This window comes from Apodemus sylvaticus, chromosome 10 (genome assembly GCF_947179515.1).
Source record: "Apodemus sylvaticus chromosome 10, mApoSyl1.1, whole genome shotgun sequence".
In the NCBI taxonomy this organism is placed as follows: domain Eukaryota; kingdom Metazoa; phylum Chordata; class Mammalia; order Rodentia; family Muridae; genus Apodemus; species Apodemus sylvaticus.
The window spans coordinates 76095849-76110154 of NC_067481.1; the positions used below are offsets into that span (position 1 = coordinate 76095849).

Below are 14306 nucleotides of genomic sequence, written 5' to 3' on the forward strand. Positions count from 1 at the left end.
TTGTATTTAATAAGTATTTTAGTCAGGTGGACTGCTACTTGTCAGTTTGCTTTGATTCCTGTGTTTGTGGATCCCATGTGGGAAAATCTGATGAAGTTTTTCATGCCCATTTCCCTTTAAGAGTGTCAAGGTTTCCATCTTAAAGTAAGCTCTTTGGCTCACTTAGTGTTGGTTTTTTAATAGGGTAAAGTGTGAGGGTCAAGGTTTATTCTTACCTGATGTACAGTTTGCCCAGTTCCAGTCTTCAAACCAGGTGCCATATGTGCTGTATTTGGAAGCCTTGCTGAAATATTGATTGACTGTAGATGCACTCTGTTCCCTGAAGAATTATGTATATATTTCTGGGTCCACTCTTCCTGTCATTTTGTCGGTTAATAGGCCTGTCTTCATGCAACTATTAGGCTGTTTTTGTCACTGTGGCTCTGTGTGATGTCTTGAAATCAGGTATTACAATGACTCCTAACCCCGTTGGTTTTGGTCACTATTGTTTTGGCTATTTGCAGTCTTCGAAGTTCCCATGTGAGGTTTGTGATTCCACAGTACAGTTCTATTGTAAATGGCATTGATGTTTTAGTTGAGATTGCATTAAGTCTGTAGATCACTTTGTGAAGTATGGACACTTTGACAACATTAAGATTTGTTAACTATAAACACAGGAATCTTAGCATCTTTTGTCATCTTCTTTGAGATTTCTTTCATCTCTGCTTTGGAGAATCTCAATTCCTCCCTTACTTATTGAAACTTGGTTGATTCTTTCACTGCTTCTTTTCTACCTTCCTTCCTTCCTACCTTCTTACTCTGCCTTCTTATCTGGTATGTGTGTGTGCTGTGTCTGTTGTAGATGAACTTTCGAGATTTTTCAAATTTTTGCATTTCTGAATTTCGCAGGCAAATCTTATATTTTCATTTTAATTTTATTCATCAATATTCTCTTGGATCTCATTAAGGTTTTTCTTCTATTTTATTACATTTTAGGTCCACATACGACACGGTGAATTTATTATGGCATTTCCATACATGTATGCCATTATACACTGTCATTCATTCTTATCTGTTCTCATTCGTTTGTTTGCCTACTTCCCCTTCTCCTGCCCTGTCCCCCTTTATCTGGCTAGTTCCCTATTACCCTCAAAAGTCCCTTCTTCATGTTTTTGTTATACATACTCTTTTGCTCATCAATACATTTCCTCCTTAAACATTTCTTGCCTCTCATGTGATTGAGATTCTTTTCATTATTTATGAAGTATTTGACAGGAATTTAATCTACTTCAATATCTTTGGAATCTTTTAAAATATTCATTTATACATTTATTTTTATGTATATGAGTCTTCACATATACTCAAAAACAAAGAATCAGATCTTATTACAGATGTTTATGAGCCACTATATGATTGCTGGGAATTGAACTCAGGACCTCTGGAAGAGCAGCCAATCCTCTCAACTGTTAAGCCATCTCTTCAGCCTTCTTCAGAATCTTTTATTAGAGACTTATGATCCTTTACGTTCATGATTGCCTTGTTATTTAGAATAGTTATAGTGTTCTGTATAGAAATTAGTGCTTCTCAATGGAAATATCTACCATTTATATAGGATGTCCTTATTTAGACAATTCTCCAGAAAAATGTATCTTTAGAAGGTTTGTTTGTTATATAATATTAAGTTTATTTCCAGCTGGACATCACAGTGTAGATACCATATGACTATTCTGGTAGCATCTAGAGAGTTTTGACTCAATCTATTCCATGTCAGACTTGTTGAGAACCATGGTTTCAGATGGTTAGACAAGACTGGGACACTCATACACTTCAAACAATTGTGGCATAAATAGTAGGGTATAAAGGCTGCATTTTACATGAATTTAAGTTCGTTTTTGTAGCCACAATTACCAGGAGTTCCTAAATATTGCTTCTACTTTTAAGTCAATTGTGGGAATCCCAGCACCAGAGAGGCAGAGATGCATAGACCTCTGGAACTCATACTACAGGCATGTACCTTCACATACGAATTCTCAAATTATTACCCTGTGAGTTTCGATTTTACTATATTATTCTTAGTGATGATAGGATCTATACCAATGACCTCCTTTCCCTTACTTTTATTGGTGACATGGCTTCCAACAAGATGATTGGCTCACTCAAGGGCAGAATTCTGTGTATCTGAAGCTTATGTATTGAAATGTTCATACTACATTATTAATACCAGAGTATCAGAGCAAAGTGAACCCAATCTCTCATGACTTCCTGTATTTCCCTCGTATTCGAACTCTAATTCCACAGTCCTATGTGTGTCTGAAAAGAAAAGGATATGGCTGTGATTTATTCACTTCATCCCAAAGCATGATATTTTTAGTATCAGCATTGATAAACTTTGATCTACAGTCATAGCTATCATGAAGTCTGGTTTTCCACAATTCATGAAATATACATAGTTTAATGTCCTTCTAAGATAAACTAGGAGCATCAGACAAAAAAAATCAATGTGGTCTGAAAATCGAAAAATATGTAATATATAGACATGGATGTATTTTGTGGATTCCAGAAGGAGACATATCTGACCTTTATCTTCTTTCCTCAGACTTAAGAATTGATGCTTCCTAAGAGATGGGCTTTGATGGAAATACTTTTTAAATCAGTTTTCTTAATTTTTTTAAAAAAAGTAATTTTCATCTTTTAGTGGCTTCTTTAAAATTCCTTCCTATATTTCTTCCTTCCTGGCTTTCCTCTGTATCCCTTTGGGATTTTCATTTTTGTGGGTTAGTTCCTTGTGGTTTCTGGACTGAACACTAGAAAACAGGGACACACAGGGAATGCCTTAAGAAACTGCCCTCAATGAGGTGATCCTCTACCTCCCTGCTGAGAAATGAAAAATAATATGGATACATATCTCCTTTCAAATAGATCTTTTTAACATCTAGTTTTGACATTTCAAATAAGCACACATTGCATGTTATGAAATTGCCTTCAGTTCTTTTGTTTCCGCAAGACTGGTTCACTTTTGCTTTCATATCATCTACAATATAACTTTTATATCTATACAAAAATCTCAGCTCTGTGAATGAGAAAATGTATTTGTCAATCTGAGACTGGTTTATTGTCTTACTATGACTACCTGCAGTTACATCCAGTTTCCTACAATGGACATAATTTCAATCTTCTTTATGGCTAAAAAGAATTTACACATACACAGAAATATACTGAACTCTCTCAAGTCTAATCTCCCTTTATTCACAGAGTACACAAACTTTCCCTGTTGTGCTGATAATCACAGTGTCTTTCTTTTCTTCTCTATTCAGCATCCTCCAGTGCACACAGCCATATGCAAGCCTTCTTCCAGCAGACCCTCTCCTTTAATGGATCAACCTTTGAAGTTCAACTTTGAAAATTTTTTTAAGAATTTCAAGAAGGAAAGTAAAATCCTCTCTGAGGAAACTATCGCATTGATTGAATCCCATCTGAAGAATGAGAATCTTCAGGGGGCACTGTCTACAATTACTCATGCTCTGAGAAATATTGACAAAGCCCCACTGAACATTGCTGTGACTGGAGAAACAGGAACAGGGAAATCCAGCTTTATCAATGCCCTGAGGGGAGTGAGGGATGAAGAAGAAGGTGCAGCCAAGACTGGAGTGGTAGAGACAACTACGGAGAGAACTCCATACCCACACACAAAGGTTCCCAATGTAACAATATGGGACCTCCCTGGCATTGAGTCCACAACATTTACACCACAAAACTACCTAATGGAAATGAAGTTTGATGAGTATGACTTCTTCATTATCATCTCTGCTACACGATTCAAAAAAATTGAAGCACATCTGGCCAAAGCCATTGAGAAGATGAACACAAAGTTCTACTTTGTCCGAACCAAGATAGATCAAGATATCAGTAATGAGCAGAGGAGTAAACCTAAGTCTTTCAATAGAGTTGATGTCTTAAACAGAATTAGAAATGACTGTTCAAATAACCTTCAGGAAGTTCTCTCCAGTCAGCCTCCAGTCTTCTTAGTCTCTAACTTTGATGTGTCTAACTTTGACTTCCCAAATCTGGAGACCACCCTACTCAGTGAGCTCCCAGCCCACAAGCGCCACATCTTCATGATGTCCTTGCACAGTGTTACTGAGTCTGCCATTAATCGGAAGAGAGATTCCCTCAGGCAGAAGATCTGGCTGGAGGCCCAGGAGGTGGAAGTTTGGGCCACCATTCCACCTAGGGATTTCAACAAAGTTAAAATGCAAAAGTTGGAGGAGACATTGAATCACTACAGGTCATACTTTGGGCTGGATGAAGCCTCACTGGAAAATATTGCCAAGGATTTCAATGTGTCTGTGAATGAAATCAAAGCACATCTTAAGTCTCTCCATTTGTTAACAAAGAACAAAGGTATGGCCTTCAAAGAAAAAGAGTTGGAATATATTGAATATATTCCCTGTGTTACTTTTGGACCACTTGACTTAGGCCTTTACTTTGAAACGACTTACAAGCAGAAGATTCTCTTCATTGATAATTTAGCAAGTGATGCCACGTCTCTCCTTAATAGGGAAGAGTTTTTATCAGAGAAACCAGGATCGTGCATGTCTGACATCCCTGAATACTGAGAAACAGGGATGGAGCTGTGAGGTACTAACCCTTGGCCTGGCTTCAGGCACTGATTTAAATCTTACTTTTAAGCAGCAAACATTTTCTGGGAAAGACCAGAGGATTCATTTCTTTCAGAGACAGAATATCACTGTGGCAAGTGGAAAAAGAATCATCCACATTATAAGAACTGTCTTCCCTTAAAGTGTCATTATGAGAATTTATGGTTGTATACATATAACTTGCAATATCTCTAATTAAACTTGAATCATTTCTCCCAAGGATATTCCCGAAGTAGTGCCAAACTCTCATAATATGAAGAAGCTAGCAGGCTGTGTAACCATTTGTGCTAGTCTGTATCTGCCTCAATTCCAGAATGACACATAGATTCGTTTATTTATGCATTAATGCCTATACCTTAGCTAAGCTTGTTCACTAACTAGCTATTTATACTATTCTATGTCTGAGATGAGGCTGGTTGCATTTTCCCAGTTTTATACACTCAAATTCCTCCACAAGTTGGTGGTGAATCTCTTCAGCCTGACTTTTTCCAAGACTTCCTCTCTTTCTTTGAGTTGTTCAATCCATTTTCTACTGCCTTTCTGTGGGTCATTCAGCTCTTTATTGACAGTTGATGATTTGACATAAGGCACAAGAGCTTATCACTACTGTTCTCTCCTGAATTTCTTTTGGGGTTTAGGAAGTAGAAGAGACTGCTTCCCAGCACACATCTCCACATGAGGTGGTGTCTCCATAGGCATGATAGGCACACAGAAGATGGGATGACCACCATTGTCTATCCTCCCTCCGGGGAGAGCTGGGTAATGCATGGATCAGTAAACACAACTGGAAATCTGTGCTGGCACAGGCATTTTATTCCTTATCCTTCACCAGTCAACCAGATGAGTTTGAAATTTTGGTTGTAGGCAACACAGGTTCTAATTAAATTGTCATTTCTTATGGTATGGTAAAGGCTCAGCACCATGTTAAATCTTGACTCCTGATGGACACCAGGTGCTTAACACAAGAGCCTATAGTCCCTCCCTCAACTTCCTTCTCCTTTCTCTTGCTATTTCTTTTCTTCCTATTCTTCCTTCTCTTCTTCTTCCTCCTCATCCATCTGCCCCCTTTGTCTTTACTTCTCCCCCTGCTTCTGTTTTTCATTTGTTCACTCAGTTGTGAGACTTGGTAAACACAGTACATACAGGGCAGCCTTGTAGCCTGAAAATCTTTGGAAGAGTTGGTATTACAGCTTCTGTCCAAACAGCAAGAATTCTCTCTTCTTTCTTTCCTAAGGAATGGCAAGGGGTTTGTTGGTAGTTTTTTGTTTGTTTGTTTTAATCTCTAAGTACTTCATTTGGTTAAATATGGGCAGTTATACTAGAAGAGGTCATCTAACATATTCAAAGCCTCCTGCTGTAGAGGAGTCTCTTGTACAATGCATGGAACCATCACCTGTCAATAAAGTGCTGTTGGTTTATTAGCAACAGTCAGGAAGTAATAAATGAGAGCTCCAGTAAAAGAATGGAATTCTGGGAGACAAAGAGAGAGAGAGAGAGAGAGAGAGAGAGAGAGAGAGAGAGAGAGAGAGAGAGAGAGAATTTGGCAGAACACTGAGGAAGACAAATGTATTAACCTGGGAATAGGGAACTAACCACATGGCAGGACTTAGAACAGAATAAGTGAGAAAATTAAGTTATGAGCTAGTTGAGGAAAAATCCCAAGCTTCTGGCCTAGGCAGTTATTCATATCTAGTAAGTCTCAGTCATTATTTCTGAAAATAAAAAGGCCAGGTAGCAAAGCTTACATTTTCATTTGGCCCAGTCAATGTCTGACAGTAACTTCCTTGAATAGCCACCCACACACATCCACCCACCATTTTGCAACAAGACCAACTGCAGGGAAGAAGGGAAGAACTCCAGAGAGGCAGTTGGAAGGTTGCTCTTTTAAGAGGCCCTGGCTGTGTAGAAAATCCAGCTCTTCAACTGCAGCCTCGGTGCATAAAGTTTCCTAGGCAAGCAAGAGGTTACCTTCCTGAAAGAGAGAGCAAAGGAAGCCTGTGAGCGTAGCCAGCTGGTCTCAAAGGAAAAAAAAGCCTCCCTGAGAGGGCTCATGTTAGCCAGACACATTGTGGCCTGATGACCCAACACCTGTGGGCCCAATAACTTCCCCTAGTTGGGGAATGGTCTAGATGTGGTAAGGCAGCTCCCAGTTACATCTAGAAGGCAGAAACACCTCTTCTCTGAGAAAGAAAAACCAGGGGCCAGGCTATTCACTGTGTAGGAAGCAAAAGCCAGACACAAAGGGAGAGCAGAATTTCTGATAAGGTTAAAAAAATGCTTTGTTTCCCCTAACAAGTGGAGCAGGGGCTGTCTAGGCCTCTATTCCCTGCCACTGGATCCCTATTTTTCCCCTATCTGGACTGCCTGGTTGAGCTTCAGCAGAAGATAATGGGCTTAATCCTGCTGGGACTAGGTGTTCAGGATGGGTGGAACACAAGGAGGGCTCCCCTTATCTGAGGAGAAGGGGAGAGAGCATTGGGAGGAGGAATTTGTAAGGGTGGGATGGAAAAGAGAGGAGCGAGGGGGCTGGGATAAAGGTGTAAAGTGAATAAAATATAAATACATTAAAATGTTTGAAGTTATACTTTAGGGCTAAAGAAGAGAACAGATCAACTATAAAACAGCATAGACAACTATAAATAGTTTGAGTTTGATAAAATGAAGTCCTTAAAGAGAGAATTAAGTAAATTAAAAGGAATAAGCCTCATACAGATGGAAAAAGAATTTAGAGAAAATTAAATACAAAATAAGATATTAATGTTAAAAAATGTTAAGAGCAATATTAAAGTGAATTCCCCATAGGAAAGAATTTAAAGAAAATTAAATACAAAAAAATAAGTTTAGAAATCATTCGGAGAGAAATAAATACACATAGAAGAAAAGGTCTCCCAACAAAGGAAAAACATTTCTAGAGAAAAGAGAGAGAAAACACAAAAAAGAGTTTCAAAAAAAGTAAGAGAAAGAAAGAAAGTAGAATCTCTTTTAAATGGAGATAGGAAAGAAATAAGCTGAAGTCTCCAGAGAAAGGAGAGAAAAAGAAAAATTCTCTTAGGGAAGGACAGAGAAAGAAAAATGTGTTAGAGTCTCCAAATGAAAGGAACAATCACTATTCTTAATATCTAAGTTGTAAAGAGTTTCCTATGAAAGCTATCTAAGAGGGAAAATCGGAAAGATCCTAAGTGGAGAAAGGGAAAAATTCTAAGTGAGAGAGAGCATGAGAGATAGAGAAGAAGGAAAAAGAGGTGCATTCTCTCTGTTGTCTTCAGTACTTACACATCTTTCAGGATACATGATCACATGTTACAAAGTTCATCACAATTTCACACAAATTACCAAGTCATAAATTGAAATAGAAGTTTACAACAGAGAATGTTTGCATGCATATCCATTAGGAATAATTATCTAGGTAGTAACATCTATCACTTGTCTTCTCTACAGGTACATAGAAAGTTTAAAACTATAAGTTATAAGTGAAGTTTTTTTTTCCAATTTTTTTTTAATTTGGTTTTTTCGAGACAGGGTTTCTGTGTAGCCCTGGCTGTCCTGGAACTCACTCTGTAGACCAGGCTGGCCTCGAACTCAGAAATCCACCTGCCTCTGCCTCCTAGAGTGCTGGGATTACAGGCATGTGCCACCACCACCCGGCTATAAGTGAAGTTTTATATAGATAAACCCAATCAATATTTTATCTTTGGTCCTAGCACCAATAGGAGAACTCTGGTCAACAGGCTGAGGTCATGACAGAGGAAACACAAAAATCTCTTAAAGAATTACAGGAAAACACAAACAAGCAAGTGAAGGAGCTAAGCAAAACCATCCAGGATCTAAAAACAGAAGTAGAAACAACTAAGAAAACTCAGAGGGAGACAACTTTGGAGATAGAAAACCTTGGGAAGAAATCAGGGGACATAGATACAAATATCAACAACAGAATACAAGAGATAGAAGAAAGAATATCAGATGCTGAAGATACCATAGAAACCATGGACTCAACAGTTAAAGAAAATGCTAAATTCAAAAAGCTTGTAACCCAAAACATCCAGGAAATCCAGGACACAATGAGAAGACCAAACCTAAGGATTATAGGTATAGATGAGAGTTAAGATTTACAACTTAAAGGGCCAGCAAATATCTTCAATAAAATTATGGAAGAAAACTTCCCTAACCTAAAGAGAGAGATGCCCATGAATATACAAGAAGCCTATAGAACTCCAAACAGACTGGACCAGAACAGAAATACCTCCCATCACATAATAATCAAAACCCCAAATGTACTAAACAAAGAAAGAATATTAAAGGCAGTAAGAGAAAAAGGCCAAGTAACATATAAAGGAAGACCTATCAGAATCACAGCAGACTTCTCACCTGAGAGTATGAAAGCTAGAAGATCCTGGGCAGATCTCATGCAGACTCTAAGACAACACAAATGCCAGCCAAAACTACTATACCCAGCAAAACTCTCAATCACCATAGATGGAGAAACTAACATATTCTGTGACAAAACCAAGTTTAACCAATATCTTTCCAAAAACACAACCCTACAAAGGATAATAGGAGGAAAACACCAATACAAGGAGGAAAACTTCACACTGGAAAAAGCAAGATAGTAATCTTCTTTCATCAAACACAAAAGAAGATAACCAATCAAATTTTAAAAATAACGACAAAAATGATAGGAAGTAATAATCACTATTCCTTAATATCTCTTAACACCAATGGACTCAATGCCCCAATAAAAAGACATACCCTAGCCAACTGGATACGTAAACAGGACCCTACATTTTGCTGCTTACAGGAAACACACTTCAGTGTCAAAGACAAACACTACCTTAGAGTAAAAAGCTGGAAGACAATTTTACAAGCAAATGGTCTCAGGAAACAAGCTGGAGAAGCCATTCTAATATCAGATAAAATTGACTTTCAACCCAAAGTCGTCAAAAGAGACTCTGAGGGACACTTATTGCTGGTCATAGGGAAAATACACCAAGAAGAACTCTCAATCCTGAACATCTATGCTCCAAATGCAAGGGCACCCTCATTCATAAAAGAAACTTTACTAAAGATCAAAGCACACATTGCACCTAACACAAAAATTGTGAGTGACTTCAACACTACACTTTCCACAACGGACTGATCAGGAAAACAGAAACTGAACAGGGACACAGTGAAACTAATTGAAGCTTTGGACCAATTAGATTTAACAGATATATATCTGTTAAACATTTTATCCTAAAGCAAAAGAATATACCTTTTTCTCAGCACCTCATGGTACCTTCTCCAAAATCGATCATATAATTAGTCACAAGACAGCCCTCACCAAATATAAGAAGATCAAAATAATCCCATGCCTCCTATCAGATCACTATGGAGTAAAAGTGGTCTTCAATAGCAACAAAAACAACAGAAAACCCACATACACGTGGAAACTGAACAATATTCTACTCAATGATACCTTGGTCAAGAAAGAAATAAGGAAAGAAATTAAAGACTTTTTAGAATTTAATGAAAATGAAGACACAACATACCCAAATCTATTGGAAACAATGAAAGCAGTGCTAAGAGGAAAACTCATAGCCCTGAGTGCCTCCAAAAAGAAAATGGAGAGAGCATACACTAACAGCTTAATGACATACCTGAAAGCCCTGGAACAAAAAGAAGCTATTTCACCCAGGAGGAGTAGAAGGCAGGAAATCATCAAACTCAGGGCCGAAATCAATCAAGTAGAAACAAAGAGAACCATACAACGAATCAACAAAACCAGGAGCTGGTTCTTTGAGAAAATCAACAAGATAGATAAACCCTTAGCCAGACTAACCAAAGGGCACAGAGACAGTATACAGATTAACAAACTTAGAAATTAAAAGGGAGCTATAACAACAGAAACTGAGGAAATTCAAAAAATCATTAGATCCTACTACAAAAGCCTATACTCAACACTGGAGAATCTGGAGGAAATGAACAGTTTCCTAGACAGATATCAGACACCAAAACTAAATCAGGATCAAATGGATCATCTAAACAGTCCCATAACACCTGAAGAAATAAAAATGGTCATAGAAAGTCTCCCAATCAAAAAAAGCACAAGTCCAGATGGCTTCAGTGCAGAAGTCTATCAGACCTTCATAGAAGACCTAACACCAATACTCTTCAAACTATTCCACAAAATACAAACAGAAGGAACTCTACCCAACTCATTCTATGAAGCCACAATTATACTTCACACAAAGATCCACACAAAGATCCAACAAAGAAAGAGAACTTCAGGCCAATTTCTCTTAATTTCTCTTATGAATATTGATGCAAAAATACTTAATAAAATTCTTGCCAACCGAATCCAAGAACACATCAAAACGAACATCCACCATGATCAAGTAGGCTCCATCCCAGGGATGCAGGGATGGTTCAATATAAGGAAATCCATCAAAGCAATCCACTACATAAACAAACTCAAAAAAAAAAAAAAAACCAACCATATGATCATCTCATTAGATGCAGAAAAAACATTTGACAAAATTCAGCATCCTTTCATGCTAAAAGTCTTGGAAAGAACAGGAATTCAAGGCCCATATCTAAACATCGTTAAAGCAATACACAGCAAACTGGTAGCCAACATCAAACTAAACGGAGAGAAACTTGAAGCAATCCCACTAAAATCAGGGACTAGACAAGGCTGTCCTCTCTCTCCATATCTTTTCAATATAGTACTTGAAGTTCCAGCTAGTGCAGTTAGACAACATAACGAGGTCAAGGGGATACAAATTGGAAAGGAAGAAGTCAAATTATCACTATTTGCAGAAGACATGATAGTCTACTTAAGTGACCTGAAAGCCTGCACCAGAGAACTCCTACAGCTGATAAACAACTTCAGCAAAGTGGCTGGTGATAAAATCAACTCAAGCAAATCAGTTGCCTTCCTATACTCAAAGGATAAGCCGGCTGAGAAAGAAGTTAGGGAAATGACACCCTTTACAATAGCCACAAACAATATAAAGTATCTTGGTGTGACTCTAACCAAACAAGTGAAAGATCTGTAGGACAAGAACTTCGAGTCTCTGAAGAAGGAAATCAAAGAAGACCTCAGAAAATGGAAAAATCTGCCATGCTCGTGGATTGGCAGGATTAATATAGTTAAAATGGCGATCTTACCAAAAGCAATCTACAGATTCAATGCAATCCCCATCAAAATTCCAACTCAGTTCTTCACAGAGTTAGAAAGAGCAATTCTTAAATTCATCTGGAATAACAAAAAACCCAGGATTAGCTAGAACTATTCTCAACAACAAAAGAAATTCTAGGGGAATCAGTATCCCTGACTTCAGGCAATACTACAGAGCAATAGTGTTAAAAACTGCATGGTATTGGCACAGTGACAGACAAGTGGACCAATGGAATAGAATTGAAGATCCAGAAATGAATCCACACACGTATGGTCACTTGATCTTCGACAAAGGAGCCGAAAACATCCAGTGGAAAAAAAGATAGCCTTTTCAACAAATGGTGCTGGTTCAATTGGAGGTCAGCATGCAGAACAATGCGAATTGATCCATTCTTATCTCCATGTACTAAACTCCACTCCAAGTGGATCAAGGACCTCCACATAAAACCAGACACACTGAAACTAATAGAAAAGAAACTGGGGAAAACCATTGAGGACATGGGCACAGGGAGAAAGTTCCTGAACAGAACAGCAATAGCTTATGCTCTAAGATCAAGAATTGACAAATGGGACCTCATAAAATTACAAAGTTTCTGTAAGGCAAAGGACACTGTTAAAAGGACAAAACGGCAACCAACAAATTGGGAAAGGATATTCACCAACCCTACATCTGATAGAGGGCTAATATCCAATATATACAAAGAACTCAAGAAGTTAGACCCCAGGGAAACAACTAACCCTATTAAAAATGGGGTACAGATCTAAACAAAGAATTTTCACCTGAAGAAATTCGAATGGCCAAGAGGCACCTTAAGAAGTGCTCAACATCATTAGTCATTAGGAAAATGCAAATCAAAACAATCCTGAAATTTCACCTCACACCAGTCAGAATGGCTACGGTCAAAAACTCAGGAGACAGCAGGTGTTGGCAAGGATGTGAAGAAAGAGGAACACTCCTCCACTGCTGGTGGGGCTGTAAGATGGTACAACCACTTTGGAAATCAGTCTGGCGGTTCCTCAGAAAACTGGACATGACACTTCCGGAGGACCCTGCTATACCTCTCCTGGGCATATACCCAAAGGATTCCCCGGCATGCAGTAAAGACACATGCTCCATTATGTTCATAGCAGCCTTATTTATAATAGCCAGAAGCTGGAAAGAACCCAGATGTCCCTCAAAGGAAGAATGGATACAGAAAATGTGGTATATTTACACAATGCAATACTACTCAGCAATTAGAAACAATGAATTCACAAAATTTTTAGGCAAATGGTTGATCTGGAAAATATCATCCTAAGTGAGGTAACCCAATCACAAAAGAATACACATGGAATGCAATCTCTGATAAGTGGATATTAATTAGCTCAGAAGTTCTGAATACCCAAGGCACAAATAGCATGACAAATGACTCCCATGAAGAAGTATGGAGAGGGTCCTGATCCCGGAAAGGCTTGATCTAGCGTTGGAGGGGAGAATCAGAACAGAGAAAAGGGAGAAAGGTGATTGGAGAATGGGTGGAGAGAAGGTTTATGGGACATATAGGGAGGGGGGATCTGGGAAAGGGGAAATCATTTGGAATGTAAACAAAGAATATAGAAAATAAAAATATTAAAAAAAGAAAAGAAAAGGACTTAGTAGTAGTCCCATTATAAAAGAGCTAAAAGTGGTAACATTGGTCATGGTCATCAAAAAAACCCTAGCTGCTACAGCACCACAGATAAAAATATGGCACTCGATAGTATCATGGATTTGTGCATTACCATGACCTCAGGGGCAGCACAGGCCAGTCACATCATCCTGGTCATCACAGCCTTGACATACACAGTGTTCTGTTTCTTTTTCCCATCTTGCAATCACCTATTTGTTCATTATAACTATTACCAGCTGCTGGCACTGCAAGACTTTTTTATTTTATTTTATTTTATTTTTTGTAATTTCTTATTATATGAGAATTTCCCTGACACCACTTAGTGCTGCCTGTATGCACACAGTTACAGTAGCATCTACTGGATCATGAGAAGCTTCTCTGGGGACACATCCCTGAGAAAACTGATTCTCTCATCCCCAGAATAAGTTATCAATCGATCCTCAAAAAGGGGTGAGACTTCATGAGCCCTTCTCCCAGAACTGCTAGAGTTTTGGCTGGCTTAATATTGTGTAGGTCTTGTGCATGTTGCTCACAGCCCCTGAGATATCATGTATGCAACAGTCCCACCATGATCACAAATAGTGTTTCTCAGAAGATTTCCAATACCTCCAGCTCTTACAATCTCACAAACTCTCTTCAGCAATGATCCGTGCACCCTGTGGAGAGGAGTGTGATATAGAATTACCATTTAGAGATGAGTACTTTACAAACACTCTCAGCATGTTGACCAGTCATTGGTAACTATGAATAATCAACTACTGTAAAATGAGCCTCTCTGATAAGGGCTGAGAGATGTGCTAATCTTTGAGTATAAAGATGAAAATTTAGGAGAAATTTATTACTATGTCAATTGATCACAGTGAT

At 38.3% G+C, this 14306-nt stretch overlaps 2 protein-coding genes across 21 annotated transcripts in view; both read left to right on the forward strand.

Moving 5' to 3' along the window:
• Positions 1-14306, forward strand: part of LOC127693473 (T-cell-specific guanine nucleotide triphosphate-binding protein 2-like) — a 444108-nt gene that overhangs the window by 254653 nt on the left and 175149 nt on the right. The window lies entirely within an intron of this gene.
• On the forward strand, positions 3298-4783 carry LOC127693485 (T-cell-specific guanine nucleotide triphosphate-binding protein 2-like). The gene has a single exon (XM_052194385.1). The coding sequence runs from the start codon at positions 3351-3353 to the stop codon at positions 4593-4595; it is 1245 nt and encodes a 414-aa protein (XP_052050345.1). The 5' UTR covers positions 3298-3350; the 3' UTR covers positions 4596-4783.

Excerpts from the sequence above, each read along its gene's own strand:
- LOC127693485 (XM_052194385.1), top strand. The coding sequence starts at position 3,351 with ATGGATCAACCTTTGAAGTTCAACTTTGAAAATTTTTTTAAGAATTTC.